Source organism: Procambarus clarkii, chromosome 34 (assembly GCF_040958095.1).
Source record: "Procambarus clarkii isolate CNS0578487 chromosome 34, FALCON_Pclarkii_2.0, whole genome shotgun sequence".
In the NCBI taxonomy this organism is placed as follows: Eukaryota; Metazoa; Arthropoda; class Malacostraca; order Decapoda; family Cambaridae; genus Procambarus; species Procambarus clarkii.
Window position 1 is genome coordinate 41,983,927 of NC_091183.1, and position 16,740 is coordinate 42,000,666.

A 16,740-nucleotide genomic window follows, 5' to 3' on the forward strand; every position below is an offset into this window, starting at 1 on the left:
CTTAATGTGCATAATTTTAATCGGCTTATATTTACTTCGATAAGCATGCACATATTTATTATCGATATATATGTACTTCTCGGCTTATCTGTGGTTAAGAGAACTCATACACTCTGCCCTTCAGGTCAAGTAAGCAATTATCAAATGAAGGCACCATGCCGGGAAGACTATATAGCACCAGCTGCAGGCGATGAGTCACAATAACGTGGCTAAAGTATGTTGACCAGACCACACACTAGAAGGTGAAGGGACGACGACGTTTCGGTCCGTCCTGGACCATTCTCAAGTCGATTGTTGAGAACGGTCCAGGACGGACCGAAACGTCGTTGTCCCTTCACATTCTATTGTTTGTTGTTGTTGTTATAGATTCAGCTACTCGGAACAAGTTCCAAGTAGCACGGGCTATGGTGAGCCCGTAACTTACCTGGCACAGGAGCGGGGCAGGTAGCACGGGCTATGGTGAGCCCGTAGTGGACTTATCTGGCACAGGAGCTGTGCTGAGTGATGAGGAAGATTGATTGATGAAGATTAAGCCACTCAAAAGGTGGCACAGGCACGAATAGCTCGTAAGTGGTGGCCCTTTTGAGCCATTACCAGTATCAATAGATGATACTGGAGATCTGTGGAGGTGCGACTGCATCGTGCGTGACGAAGGATGTCTCCCGTCGTGACCTTCTAGTGTGTGGTCTGGTCAATATATAGCACCATGCACTTCACTTCAGGTCGATCTAGTTGCCATACACCTTGTACTCAAATGTCTGTCTCCAAACTTAGCACATTAATTGTAAGCAATTCTTTACATCTTTAATTGCACTCATTTCTTAAGGACGCAATTGAAATACGCTTGTCTAAAGCTAGACAGACACAATTATTATTGACATTAGCCAAAGAATAAATGACTTCGAAGTCGACTATTGCCTTTGATTGCCTGTAACCAGCCATAGAAATATATAACACCATGAACTTCAACAAAACCTTGTAGATCTGAGACAGTGAAATCTACACCACCAGTTCCATCAATCATACTATCAGCAAGAAGAATCACATACCTAGAGATCATCAATTACAATCAGCATACTCCTAGATATTAGACTCGGTCATATAAGTACATGTACATTACCTCTTGAAGCTTGCGTTACCTGCTGATGTGGACCAGTCCAAATGAAATTAGCAGGAATTATTCACGCGCCCTGCATCACTGATGGAATGCAAAAAGTATATGCTCAGGAAATGTAAGAGCATTTGATAAAAAAAAAAGTTTTTGATGATTACTTCATTGAAAATTATATACCATTAATTTTAGCAAATTATCCCCAGTTCATTAACTGTTGGTAGTGCATGCAGGTGACTAACCTCTCCACATCTGCCCAATGGATGAGCGCAGGGTGTATGATAGGAAAATTATAATTGAAGATAATTTGTTACACAAAAACTTTAAAATTGTTAAGGGCCTCTTAAGGTCATGGTGATGTTAGTTTGACCAACTTTGAAGATACTTATTGTTGGTTTACTTACATTTATGTTAAATTATGTAACTATCTCCATCATCAGTGCTGTGACTTGCTTAGCTAAACTAACTCTTGGATTCAGTTCTTGAATCCATTATGTACCTCTTAACACTTCTCCAATATCACTCATAAGTATGGGGTGGATAAAAAATGAACTACACTTATATGTACATTTTATTGACACACGCATTTTTATTGGTATGTGTAATTTTGATCTGCACTAGGTCTCCCAGCCACTATAGAGATGCATCCAACCATGATCAATCCATTTTCAATCCAATCCGGAGGCAGTTACTGTGGCAAGTGGTTCAGAGTAAATATCCAAGCACTCCGTTATTTTAATCACAGGGGAAATAAACTGGTTAACAAAGATCTTTGCAGAAGAGGTTAAACATGGAATGCAACATTAGTGCCAACAGCTAGCAAACACTTCAAGTGGTGACAACACAGAGCAGACAAAAGAAATTTCTCCAGTTAATTTTCCAGTTTATCCAATAAGGATGATGTAGAGAACTTAAAATGTGAAGTGCTGCTTCATAAAAGCCAGTAGCCATTGCATTATCATGTTCTATTGCATTGTGGAATTAAAAGAGGGGTAACCAAGAAACAGTTTGGAGAGTGCAAGAGAGTGCAGAAGAGGGACTACAAGAAAGTTATGGCCTACCTGCACAATTTTAAGCAAGATTTAAGTGGAAGGAAAGTCTACAAAAGTGATGAAATTTGTAACTCAGTAAAGCAAACTTCTCAGCAGGAAACTGGATGAGAATAAAATTGAAAACCTATGGATCAAAATATTGCAAGGAGGCATAAAAAAAATGGAAACTCAATGGAAATGAATACTGAAGTAAACAGTTACAAGGACCAGAAATAAGAATCAGAACAGCAGAGCAATAGTTTGAAGACTATACTGCAAAAAAACAAAGGATCAACTTACGTTCATTTCCATACATGGCAGAAAACAACAGCATGAAACTATGTGATATGATAGCAGGCACAGGAAAGAACTAATGGATGATAAAAACTGTGTAAAGAACCCAATAAGACATTCCAGGAGGTCTGCAAACAAACTAGATTGGTACCCATGGAGAGGTGACAACAGATGGTCAGAAGCAACACACACTTGCAATATTGATGGGCTGTCCCATTTTTTTATTTATGGGTCCCTCAGTTAGGTTCAGACTATTCATTACTGTACATCATTTTTGTGACAACACAAGAGGATGGTGCTAAACAAATAACCAAATATTGTGACAAACTACAACGTAAAGAATATTATGAAAGTAATGTCTATGCATATACAGTACTGTACAGGATGCTGAAAGTTTAATTGGAAGATGTAATCCATAAGTAAATGATGCCTGCAACAAAGTCGAGAAAGAGATTGGCGTGGTGGAACCAATCCTAAGACATAATTGGGGTATAACAATGTCATGTTTTTTATGTTACTAAAGCAAACTACATTTAAAAGTTATTTCATTTATCATATAGAAATGAATGTTTCAAGCTGATATGGTTTAAAAGTGTACATTCAAGAAGATTAACAGAACAAAGCACTGTATATGTATCTGCTAGCTGCACAATACTAGAGTGTCCTTGCAAATACATACACCGAAACAATTTTCATTACAGTGTCCTTGTATTAGATGCAATTGTACCAAATGTGTAAATCCTATTAAAGCCACTTAATGCATTTTAAATTAATTTAAATTTTGAGTATGTATTTGCCAAAGATTTGCTGTAACATTAAAGTTACGAACTGTGTGTATATACAAAGTGGACAACACAGGTATTCACGATGCTATATTTCTGAAGTGCCTAAAATTACTATCAATGCAATTGGTAATATCTCAAATAACATTAACTTTACCAAGAATGAGCCCAGATTGTTACTTATTAGTTTAAAATAATGCTGAAATTTTATTTAAAAATTTGAAGGACTAAATATCATATGCCTGTCTTAGAACATAAAAAAATACATTATTATTTTCTTTTTTGTATTATACAATTACCTGTATTATACTCTGGCCATCACATTAATACCATCACAGAAACTGAAATCATTTAATGATAGAGGTGGAGACTGACAGACTTCACTGGAAAAAAGGGGGAGGGCAGAAGTGGAATGGTCATTGAATCACTGAATTGATGATCAAGGAGCAAATTAGCTATCAATTAAGTTAGTTTTTATAGAATAAATTTGTATTGCATGCTTGAGAAAATCAGAATTAGCAGTGAGAAGGATTTGACCCTCTTCATGGCTCTGGGTACTCCCAAGCAAATGCAATATTGATTTTCTCATTGATACATCACAGTAATGTAATTTCTTTCTGCATTGTATGCTTAATCAGAAACTGGTGTTCATATATTTTTTTACACAGTATTTCAGTAATGAATAATGAAACTCCTCCACCATGGATGAGTTGCCATGGGTATATACGTATTGGGGCAATGTACAAAATTGTAACCCTGGTGTGTGGCAAGTCAGTAGTTATCAAAAAGAGGTGTCCAGCCTGGAAGACTACTTAGCGGTCTGTTTCACATACAGTGGAACCTCGAGTGACGAGTGGCTCCAGTTACGAGCATTTCAAGTAACAAGCAGGCCACTCGCAAAAAATGTCTCGACTGACGAGCTTTCCCTCGATTAACGAGCGTTCCCGCTGGTTCTCGGACACCTCCGACAACAGTTTTGTTGTTGTTTCACAAGAGTTTTCCACATGACGAGCTTGGTGCCAGAACAGATTAAACTCGTTAATCAAGGCGCCACTGTATTATTAAATCCCTAGATACAGTATCATTCAAGAAATCTGAACAAGAGCAAAAATACCAAAGACGAGCTTTTTCAAAATTATTAGATTCACCAAAGATTTCATGGAGGTATACATGCTAATGAACATTAAGAAGCCAAGATTTCTAATCAATCTGAAAATTGGGACATTTTAATAGGAGATACACTAAGGAGACAATGCAGTTCTGATAATAAGGCACAGGTTTTTGTTCCATACCTGCTTTTATTTGATTATGTGTAGCCAATACATAACTTAGCCAGAGAAGTTTCTCACCTGTTACAATGTTAGGAGGAAGCTATTGCTCACATTTAATAGCATACAATTTGCTATTCACAATAGTTAGCCATCTATCCCTCCAATGACTGCATATTGTGCTTTGAATAGCAGTAAAAATCAGAGGTAGAGAGGAATCAGCAAAGTAGGACTGCTCCAGACTAGGGACAACCCTACTTCAGACTTCGAAATGAGGGTAGGCACGATGGATCAGGGACAGAAGACATTTTTTCTTTGAGCAGGAACAAGAGGGATCCAACTTACTCTTTTGGCTGTAAGAGGTGGTTCCAAGGTGGCTCCATGAATCAACGTCCTGGAGGCCCAACCTCCAACCAAGTTTCCTGTTTGGTGGTCTGGTCAAGGAGGTTGCCAGATGTGGTTGCTCACAGTCTAATGCATGAATCAGTCAAATTAATCAAATTTCCCTTGAAGTGCTTATCAAGCTTCCTTTTGAACAAAGGAAGGTAGGTTAGCCATGCCCCTTATGTATAAAGAGAGGAAGTTAGTCTTGGCTCCCAATGTTGATAGAACCACATCCTAGCATATTCAATGTACCTCTATTCTCAATTGCACCTTCTGACATGCCTCCCAGTTTCACAAGACACTATTTTCCCTGTGCAGCCTCTCCAATATTTTCAAAGTGTAAATTACTAGGTATCCCTTATGCATGTGGTCAAAAGAATAATTTTTCGAGATTTTAAGCGAGTCTCAGCTTGAGACAAATGTCGGTGTTGGTAGGGATAGAGGTAAACATAAGCTGTTACAAAGTGGTCAGGAGGGCCAAAAGAAAGAGGGAGGGACTAGAATGAGGATGGAGCCTGGAGGGGCTCACACTAGCAATAGTAGTGTTGAAAGACGGAGGCAGAGGAAGGGACCAATCATGCAGAATGGTCAGAAGGCAAGGCGGAGGACCGAGCATGTGCCAGCTTACAATATCTCGTTCCTAGTGGTACTCCCTATTTTCAGCAGGGATGTACACCAACATACAACAACACGAAAGAAACATACGCTCGCTCACACTGGTGTACACACACTTTCGTCTCGTATCCCAGCGTAAACATCCATATCCATTCCTCACAGGTGACCCCTCCAGCAAGTGGTCCCAAGACCCAGATGGGATTCCTATAATCAGCATATCTATTTTGTTGAACTCAGGCATAGCAGGCATGAGATTAGAATAGAAGCCACCCTCAAATGCCTGAAAATGCCAAACGAGCCCCATCACCTCATGAAAACAACACGAGGGGATGCCTTGCACAAGTTATTAGGCATTACTATGCATGATTTCCTCATGCCTACAGCTCTGATGTTGAATAGTGCAAGAAGGTAATTGGACAGATGTTCTTGTGACAATCTAACTTCAATCTCCAATGAAGCTATCCTAAAATCTTCAGACTTGTGTTTCCTCACTGAGTGGGTAAATTATCATAAGCATCTTTTATTGCTAAATTATTTTCCTTAAAAAGATACTCTACCACTACAAAACATATTTTATCTCTTAATAAACCCTTTCTTTGCAACTTAACCTTTTTCAAATTTTTAACTTACGATCTGCAATATAACCAACTCCTTACCTCTTTCAAAGGTATACACCTGAAACCTACCAAATGCCCTTTGTATTTATTTAATCCAATTATCTTTTTGACAAAGTTCCCATTAAACTTTACTGCACACTTGCCTAAATGACATTCAAACACTTTCCTCTACCTTCCATATCACAATCCCATTACAAAATAGGAATCCAAACATCACTCTACTCTGTAAGCATTAACTCACCCTATACATCATGTCCTTTGGATTCATTCACTGCCAATCTGTAAATATTAAGAGACTTTAATATTTTAAATTTCTGTACATATATATAATATAAAAATTATGCTCCATGTTTTACTATGCAATATCAACAGGCATCTTTTGATCCAAGCATGTTGAGTGTTATATGATGTACAATAAACAAGGCAAAGGTCTGATTCACTACTGTCAAGAATAGAATGAAAAGTCAAAACTCATAACCAATATGATGGTTAGATTACAAAGTAAAACTACAAGCTGAACATAGGGCATCCTAAAATGATTTTAAGATATTTTAACAGTTGATGAAAAGTTGACTCAGTTACATTGGAATTGCAATGCCTCCCAGAGACTTGAGCATTACCATAGCACACACACACATAGGTTAGTGCCATACGACACTTGGTAGGGAATCTCATGCCAAATTGGCTGCTGTGGCAGAAGTGTGTGCGCTGCCACTTCTTGACAGAATGCCTGCAGGATTGCCTGTCTATATATAAAAAGAAAAATTCAGTCAATAATAATGATTGATCAGTATATCAGCCCAGCAGTTAGTAGACTAATGAAGACTAGAAAGAGTAGTAGACTAGAAAGAAAATTGCCAACAACTGGGTCATTGATTATCTAAAGAGACTCAGATTACTGTCACTAACATAGCTCTTGAAAAAGGAGGAACACAAACTGCAGTAATTAAATTTGGAGATGATGTTCTGAATGGTTTTAAACACATCAAAATCACAATACTGTACCTATATTTGTTACATGTGAACAGAGCATTTGACACAAAAAACCCTCTCGCTTGTCAGTCTCCCCTTCATACCTCACACTGTCCCCTCACACCTGAAACCCTCCATCCTTACCCCATACAGAAGCCTCACAGGTCAGAACTATCAGCCACACTCTTCAAACCCTCCCCACATGTCTCAAGCTGCTCCCTCACACTTCAGACACTCCCCTCAAATCTTCACCACTCACCTACCTACACATTTCCTCATGTATTAAACCCTTCCCCAGCACCTCAGGCTCTCCCCTCATAATTCAGACCTTCTCCCCCCATACCTCAAACTCTCTCCTCACAACTCGTACTCTCCAATCATGTAATACTATCACCCATGCTCAATACATAAGGAATTAAAACCCACTATGGGATTTCATTAACAGGCACCGATCCATAAACACCTGTCATGAAAACACACCGGTCCTCCAGATCAGAAACACTTTCTTTTGTGAAGAAACTGTACTAGGCATGAATGGTGACTAGTTTCAATTCATCCAGCCAGAGCTGGACTCAGGTGACTCATGTTCAATAATGTACCTGACTAGAGAGCCTAGAACCAATATGCCAATACCTGTCAAAGACTGGAGTTTGCATTAAGAAGAATGCATAATGAAAGTGGTCACTTCCAAGCTACCCCTAAATAAGAAAGAAGACTGTTCCCAGTCAAAGAGGTATGTAAAGCAAACTACCAAGCTAAAAGAGGAGGATCCCTCACTCAGAGATCCACCATAGGAGAAGTAATTATCAAAATAAAGTGATAAACCCAGAAAATGATACAGCACTGTTGGTGTTCCAGAATAATCAAGTTCCTAGATATCATTTAGGATGCCAATGCAAGATCAGAAAGACATAGGACTAGCTTGTGTCAAATGAATCGGATTCATCGAGGATTTTATCAAGGGACATACAACCCAAAAGGAACATTAAGAAAAAATGTGTAGTACAGTAATATTTGCTATTTTTTTAATTTATTTGAATTGACCTGCTAATTAGACATCCTTTCTATTGTTTTAACAATATGTAATTTTAAATGTGTACAATATTTCAGTACTCTACAGAGTATTTTTATGTAAATAGTACTGTATTGTAGAATAATTTAAAATCCACAATTTTAAATCCTGGCAAGATATTAGAAGGCTCTTGTCTTGGGAAGTAACCAAGTGAGGTAGGCTAGTACTGCATTATACAGTGCTTCCAACTGAAATGCTCAATTTATTGTAGTGTATGTTTAATTGCTAATTACATTTACATGTACTGTACAGTAATTACTTCTGACTTGGTATTATGTTACACAATTTTTACCTAATAATGAATACAAAAACGTTTTCTTCATATTCTACAATTTGTTAATTAATTTTAATGTTAGCTATGAAAATAAGAATGTTTTTCTTTTATAAAATGTAATTCAGTAAAGAAAAAGGGATATGAAAGCAACTTTTTAGCTAGACGAAAATCTCACAGAAATCACATACCAAACAAATTACCAGCCAAAATATTAAATGTCACTCACCACAGTGCATCACTGTACACTGTAAAAATATTCAGAAATCTGATACACGGCCTTTGCGCTCCCAGTCTCCATATCGTGTTGGTTCTGGTCCTCTTGGTCCTCCAACCTCACCAGTAGTGGGGTTAATATTATCCGGAAAAGGTTGTAGTGGCTCCTTCTCTTGGTATGGGTGATGACCCTCTTCTACCTCTTGGCCATCTAGTTTACCTATAAATAAGCAGACAAAATTAACATTCATGTAAAGTTATAATTAATAAAATTTGCTGATGCTTAGTATCCTTAAAACTTATAAAACCTTTATATATTATATAGTGCAATGTACACTGTACAATACTAGAATACGAGATGAGAATATGTTTGTAGGGATGTCCACTGGTGTGAATATGGTTGTAGGGGAGGGGGGGACCCACAGGTGAGAATGAGGTTATGAGAAAAAGGCAGGACCTTTGAACAGCACTGGAACGCAACCTTATTATTCCATACAAAGTTAACTTCACTATGTATAAAGCTTTCCATGAACACATCCTCCATTCCAATTTAGGGCCAAATCTGAACAAACAAGTACATAACATTGAGCCATTTGGACATCAAATTCAAATTGAGCCAAAAAATTATTGTATGAATTTCCTAGGTTGTAATCAAATATATATATAACATATTTGTATAATATATATTCTGAATATTGAGTTTACTCCTGGGTTTTCAGAGATTACAATGGACAAAAGTTAAAAAGGAATGCAAATTATTATTTTAGCACTATCAACATTTTCATGTGGAACTTTGAGGCAATTAATATAAAGCATACAAAACAGTATTTAGAACACTGACCAACAGGCGTCTTAGCCTTTCTGGAAGAACTATTGCTGGCATCACCGTCATTAGATGCAGAAGATGAAGTCATTCTACGGTAAAATGGAGCCGATGCACCTACAAAAAATTAAAGCGTTGAGTCAATATGAAAAACAATTTTGTAAGCAAAATAATTTAACTGCTCCCTAAGTAACTAGAAAAACTTCCCTATGAATAGATATTTAAAAAACTTAACTTACATTCTCTAGAAAGATAAAAATTATGGGGCAACATGATTTAAGCAAATAAATGGATGAAAGGATATAACGAGGGGAACATAAATAAGGTTTTAAATACATCAACACAACAGAACTTGAAACCATGCAAATAAACTGGAGTTTATATTCAGGATAGCTCTGGGTAAATACTGGTTTGGAAACCTGGTTGTTGATTTATGTGATAAATTACTGGGTAACATAATAGATGTGGAATAAATGGATTGTTTCAAGAATACTTTAGACATTATATGAAAGAATTTGGGCATAACACATAAAGAGGAGCTGCCTCGTATGAGCCAATGCATCCTCTGCAGTTTTCTTCATTATGTTATGTTTTGTAACTAGCCACTGTCTAATTGGACCAGATTTGTGCAGTCAGGCAGGATAACATTCAGGCACTGGTGTCACAGAGATCTCAGACATACCTGCAAGGTCTATTCAGCCTAGGATGACCAATAAAAGTAAATTCATAAGAACTCAAGAGTCCTATTAAACTCACTTAATGTAGAAGGTTTGAGAATATAATGTCCCCCTAACTGAAATCCACAAAAATACCCGAACTAAGGATTGATGAACTAAGCAATACATTCAGAAATTATCAACAACTTACCATTGATACGCCTTGAGATTGGAGTGATACGGATCATTTTTATGTAATTTCCTCTTCTTCCCTTCAAGTTATGAGCACCTGCACTGTACTCGTCTTTCCTTTTATTTTATGACCATAAATTGTTGGAATTCTGTAGTGCTGGTATCTTTCTGCTATTACAGTCTTTATGCTTCAGGACAAACTGCTGATAGATTGGTAGTAGTTACAGGTACAGTATCTGTAAAGAGAATGAACTCAATGAATTATATATAACATATGAAGTTCACAGTTACACATTAAAAGTTGCAATATTTGTTCTTGGCATTAGGCATATATGAAGACATGCACTTCATGTTTTGAGATCATTATTCCTATAGTCAGTGATGGAAATTAGGAAGAGGGATATGTGGGCTATATATACTTCTCAATTTTTTATTTTTTTTATTTATATAAATGAGGACCTTGGGTATCCTTTGTAGAGTTTCTACCAAATAAACAAGTTTATTTGTGATAATTTTGGATGGACTATGTTGTGATCAGTAAGCATAAATCCTGAACTTATACCTAGTTCCCAAACCCATTTCCATCATTGTTTATAGTACAATGACTTGGAAATAGCCCAAAGGATGCATTTAAATGCACATCACTCATGGTGCCTCATTAAATGAGACTAAAATTTTCTTTTTATCAACCAGAAACATCTATTCTATTCATAAATATTAGGCCTAATACTTTAGAGTTTAGTCGATAGTCACTTTGCTTTGGATCACAATACAATGTACAGTACAGTACTGTACTATAGTAGGTTAATTCTAGCATCAATTTCACAAAAATGCACTAAAGAATTTTTGTGTTAAGTCAAAACCAACAAATGGGCAAAATTCCAGATATATGAAGATGGTGCCTTTCTGACTCTAAAGTACTCCTCATAATAAAAATCAGTTTAAATTCTCACAGTAATAAGACTAAATTAAACTACTCCAATTAGGCAAAATTATATATTTTATCAATAAAGATGTTAATAAATGGTACCACTAATAAATTTCTGAAGGCTAAATTTAGAATATGCATCCTTGAGCTTATGGTTCCACATTGTTGGGAACAGGATGCCTATTAGGCTTATCGTTGTGTCTATAGGCCAATCCACAACAGCTGCCTAACTCCCAGGTACCTATCTAATGTTAGGGTAACAGAGGCAATTAAGTGTTGGGAAACGTCATGCCCACCATCTTGTTCTGTACAGGAAATGAACCAGAGATCACTTGGTAGTGAGCTGACTGTACCGACTCCTGTGCTGTATCAATATTAGGCTTATAAAGGTTCCACTGGCCAAGGTAGAATCTGGCTATGTACATGGTCAACCATCCAATTATTGACCAAATAGTCCCAGTGGTTGTACACTATTCCTTTGTCCTATTTTAAATCCTTATTAAGTGCTCTCATCATAATGGCTTAGTGCTTTCTCCTGATAATGACTTGACCATTGCAAAAAGTTTCCAATAGTGTCCTAGTTAGCCTAGTTTCTCACTTTGACGTGTGCCCTAGCACTGACATCTAAAGATCGTACACAACTATTTTTTTTTTATTTATATAAACATTCAAGTGATCTTACATTCTTGTACAGCATGCACATCATTTTGGCAAGTCCTTAATACTAATTTTCACACACACACACATCCCTAGGAAGCAGCCCATAGCAGCTGTCCAGCTCCCAAATACCTATTTACTGCTTGGTGAATACTGTAGGTGCATCAGGGTAAAAAATTCTGCCCAATTGTTTCCATCTCTGCCGGGGATCAAACCAGGACCCTTAGGACTACGAACCCCGAGTGCTGTCCACTCAGCTATCAGGCCCTCCTGACAGCTTTGGTATTACATTGGTAATCGTACTAATGTAATGTACGATTATGTTACGTTGTTTGGTTGATTAGTTACACAGAGTTTAATGGTTTTGATATTTATTTAGTAGTTCGTGGTTACAGCAGTCTGTTGTTGGCAATGTCATAGATGTTGAAACGGAGCCTGGAGCTATAAGACATGTAGTGAGAACATTCTGTCTTAGTAATGCAAAGGGTCCCACATTTAATTCCAGTTAATTTTGCAATTAACAATGTCACCATCAGCTTGTAAAAAAAAAAAAAAAATGGTTCACATATATCCAATCAAATGATCGAGACACACACGTATGCTGTGGAATAAACTCGCCCTTCACTGCACAGCCAAGGCCATGAATGGGTCGACTCACAATACACATTTAGTTGGTAAACTGGCCTCTGCTGTCATATATTTCATTTCCTTTCTTCCCCCTAGGCCTACTCCAGACAATGAAGACTAAATAGTTTACCGACATGTCAAACCGGATAGATTACATCGTACACCAAACAGTTCACCAATGGGTTAAAATTTAAACCAATCAAATCTTACCCAACCTAACCTAACCAACTGTCCGTCTAATTACCACAAGCTACCACAAACTACACAAACTTCAGAAAGCTTCCTGGCAATACGTTAGTAATGAATAAATATGATATATTTACTCATTATAATGTTGGTGCTGAATGTACAACACGAAAAAACATAATTTTAATCTGAAAAAGTATCTTTTTATAAAGAAATTAGACGAAAATAAAAAGCTGGTGACGCCAAATCAAGTCGACGATCCAAGGTAAAGGTAAAGGTAAAGGTAAAGGTAAGGTAAGGTAAGGTAAGGTTAGGTTAGGTTAGGTCAGCCTAACTTAATATATCACATTTATTCATTACTAACGTATTGCCAGGAAGCTTTCTGAAGTTTGTGGTAGCTTGTGGTAATTAGACGGACCCCCTAACCAAGCCTTACAGTCTAAACTATGCTAATACTGTATGGATATCCTAACGATATATATGGTTCTAGCAATCAGAAAACGAGCTTTATCGACACATCTTGAGTAAGATGTGATCATATCCTGTCAAACTCTAATTCAATACTTTTATTACCTTAGAGAAAACAAATATTGAGGTTCAGTTCCCAATATCATTATTAGCGTTTGTAACAAACTGAAATGAACTAAAATGCTTTAGATATGGAGCTACGGGTGTTTTGTCTTCTAGATAAATTCACAAACCGTCATAATTTAGTAGAGCTAGTCATTCACAGTGTCAGTGTAGGTGGGACGCCAACTACTGGGACCTACACCTGCCGGGGTCTGGTCGCATCGTACACAATGTATCGGATACCAGTCCGTTCGGTACACAAATTCATAGACAATTTGTGTATGCAGAACTCTTTCGTATATTCACATGCACTGGTGGGTACTCGCCTAATTGTGATTGCGGGGGTTGAGCTTTGGCTCTTTGGTCCCGCCTCTCAACTGTCAATCAACTAGGTGTACAGGATCCTGAGCCTACTGGGCTCTATCATATCTACATTTGAAACTGTGTATGGAGTCTGCCTCCACTACATCACTTCCTAGTGCATTCCATTTATTAACTACTCTGACACTGAAAAAATTCTTTCTAACGTCTCTGTGGCTCATCTGGGTACTAAGTTTTCACCTGTGTTCCTGTCCCACCCGTGCTGAAGAGTTTGTCTTTGTCCACCCTGTCAATTCCCCGTGAGAATTTTGTAGGTGGTTATCATGTCTCCCCTTACTCTTCTGTTTTCCAGGGATGTAAGGTTCAGCTCCTTTAGCCTTTCCTCGAAGCGCATTCCTCTCAGTTCCGGGACGAGCCTGGTGGCATACCGCTGAATCTTCTCTAGCTTTGTCTTGTGTTTAACTAGGTATGGACTCCAGGCTACCTTACCTACCTTGAGGCTACCTTGAGGTGCTTCCGGGGCTTAGTGTCCCCGCGGCCCGGTCGTCGACCAGGCCTCCTGGTTGCTGGACTGATCAACCAGGCTGTTAGACGCGGCTGCTCGCAGCCTGACGTATGAGTCACAGCCTGGTTGATCAGGTATCCTTTGGAGGTGCTTATCCAGTTCTCTCTTGAACACTGTGAGGGGTTTGCCAGTTATGTCCCTTATGTGTAGTGGAAGCGTGTTGAACAGTCTCGGGCCTCTGATGTTGATAGAGTTCTCTCTCAGAGTACCTGTTGCACCTCTGCTTTTCAACGGGGGTATTCTGCACATCCTGCCATGTCTTCTGGTCTCATGTGGTGTTATTTCTGTGTGCAGGTTTGGGACCAGCCCCTCAATTATTTTCCACGTGTAAATTATTATGTATCTCTCCCGCCTGCGCTCAAGGGAGTACAGATTTAGGCTCTTTAGTCGGTCCCAGTAATTTAGATGTTTTACTGAGTGGATTCTAGCAGTAAAGGATCTCTGCACGCTCTCTAGGTCAGCAATTTCTCCAGCTTTGAAAGGGGCTGTCATTGTGCAGCAGTACTCCACTCTAGATAGCACAAGCGTTTTGAAAAGTATCATCATCGGTATAGCATCTCTAGTGTGAAAAGTTCTTGTTATCCAACCTGTCATTTTTCTTGCAGTTGTGACGGCTACTTTATTGTGTTCAGGCTGGAGCTGCATACTCCATGATTGGTCTTACATAAGTGGTATACAGGGTTCTGAAAGATTCCTTACACAAGTTTCTAAAGGGGTGTTCGCTTATGCGTTCGTCTTTCAAGACACATATTACATAATATACATATATGACGAGAAAAAAATGACGTTAGTGCAGTCTCTAGGGCAGATGGAATGCCAGTCGCATAAAACAAATAAAAAAAAAGCTTAAGAAAAAGTTAAGATTGCTATTTGTCTTCACTGAGGTAACTGTAGGATAAGAAAAAAAAAACATTTATAAATACTTTACTTAATAAAAATGACGTTAAACAAATTACAAAACAAAAAAATTATATCCAGGCTTGGCTCTAATACAACGTGTGCAAAACAAATGAGATGAACAATCAAATTTACATTACGATAATATGCAAATAAGATATGGTGCTAGAATACTATGAGCTTGACTGCATAAACCTGTTACCACACCGAGATATGTCAACAGGTCTACTCAGTAGAGCAGTCAGGAGTAATCTGACTAGCTGGATTGATTTATTGATGAAGATTAAGCCACCCAAAAGGTGACACGGGCATGAATAGCCCTTAAGTGGTGGCCCTTTGGAGCCATTACCAGTATCAATAGCTGATACTGGAGATCTGTGGAGGTGCGACTGCACCCTACGGAGAGGTCGTGACCTCTAACAAGCTCGAACGTCAAACCTCTATATATAGGGAACGATGGCCGTCCAGGTAGCGCTGGAGTCATTTATAACTATGCGCCGGCTCGTTAACTGCTTGTTTCGGCCGATGGCGTGATCCTGAGGCGTCACCAGGTGCGAGGAGGGTGACAGGTCGTAGGGGAGGTAGACTGGTGGCACTGTCTAGACGTTTTGAGAGGTGTTGTTGTTGCATTAACTATATTCTACCCACTTCAAGACTCAGAACCAATATAGAAGCATCAAGAGGAAGTATGGGCCAATAGGCCCTCTACAGTTACTTCCATTCTTATGCTCTCATATCCAACTAATACCCATTGTTTCGTGTTCTGTCTTGCATTTGTCACAAGTTTGTTCACCTCATCCAAAACTGTTGCACCATATCACCTCGCCCAAATGCGAGTATAAGTAAGACGGATAAGCTGTTTAGTGTTAGTATAAATAAGACTCTGTTTAGTGTTTTCAGATTACAGTTGTGTGTGTAAACTAAAGTCTTTGAAAATGTAATAAGTTATTACGAAACGCGTTCAAGCGTTGCGTCATACTAGAAATGAATTTTGGAGAATTGATTTTTCATTTACCATCGTCAGTAAAAAGAAACAAGAAATATTGAGAAAATTCGTGTTAGAATTATTAATCTCACTTTTTCGGTCATATTTAACAACTATATATATATATATATATATATATATATATATATATATATATATATATATATATATATATATATATATATATATATATATATATATATATATATATATATATATATATATATATATATATATATATATATATATATATATATATATATATATATATATATATGTGTGTATATCACGAAAATAAACACGTGATTAAGAATGTGACAATGTCAGACCACGGAGGAAAAATGAAACAGGAAATTTCCTTAAGTACTTGGACCTTCTGAAGATGTATTTAATATACGAAAGTACTTAAGGAAATTTCCTGTTTCATTTTTCCTCCGTGGTCTGACATTGTCATATATATATATATATATATATATATATATATATATATATATATATATATATATATATATACATATATATATATACATATATATATATATATATATATATATATATATATATATATATATATATATATATATATATATATATAATCACAATCGACTTGAGAATGGTCCAGGACGGACCGAAACGTCGTCGTCCCTTCAATTTCTAGTGTGTGGTCTGGTTAACATACTTCAGCCACGTTATTGTGACT

At 37.5% G+C, this 16,740-nt stretch overlaps 1 protein-coding gene across 4 annotated transcripts; it reads right to left on the reverse strand.

The window, feature by feature from the left end:
• Positions 1–1,668: 1,668 nt before the first annotated feature.
• LOC123762117 (succinate dehydrogenase assembly factor 4, mitochondrial) lies at positions 1,669–13,559 on the reverse strand. Of its 4 annotated transcripts, XR_011230316.1 has the most exons (7): positions 13,404–13,559; positions 10,324–10,540; positions 9,475–9,573; positions 8,647–8,853; positions 6,723–6,848; positions 6,344–6,381; positions 1,669–2,415 (listed from the first exon to the last, which is right to left on the reverse strand). XR_011230316.1 is itself a non-coding variant. In XM_069335933.1 (5 exons), exons 2-4 carry the CDS (start codon positions 10,358–10,360, stop codon positions 8,678–8,680), a joined length of 312 nt encoding a protein of 103 aa, XP_069192034.1. In that variant the 5' UTR covers positions 10,361–10,540; positions 13,404–13,559; the 3' UTR covers positions 1,669–6,381; positions 8,647–8,677. The 4 variants fall into 4 exon arrangements, 1 of the variants encoding a protein (XP_069192034.1); XR_011230315.1 differs by lacking the exon at positions 6,723–6,848; XR_011230314.1 differs by having other exon boundaries at positions 1,669–6,381.
• Positions 13,560–16,740: the final 3,181 nt, after the last annotated feature.

Excerpts from the sequence above, each read along its gene's own strand:
- LOC123762117 (XM_069335933.1), bottom strand. The coding sequence starts at position 10,360 with ATGATCCGTATCACTCCAATCTCAAGGCGTATCAATG. Across the intron at positions 9,574-10,323 it reads AATCTCAAGGCGTATCAATG|GTGCATCGGCTCCATTTTAC; the intron begins GTAAGTTGTTGA and ends AATTTTTTGTAG. Across the intron at positions 8,854-9,474 it reads AAAGGCTAAGACGCCTGTTG|GTAAACTAGATGGCCAAGAG; the intron begins GTCAGTGTTCTA and ends GCTTATTTATAG.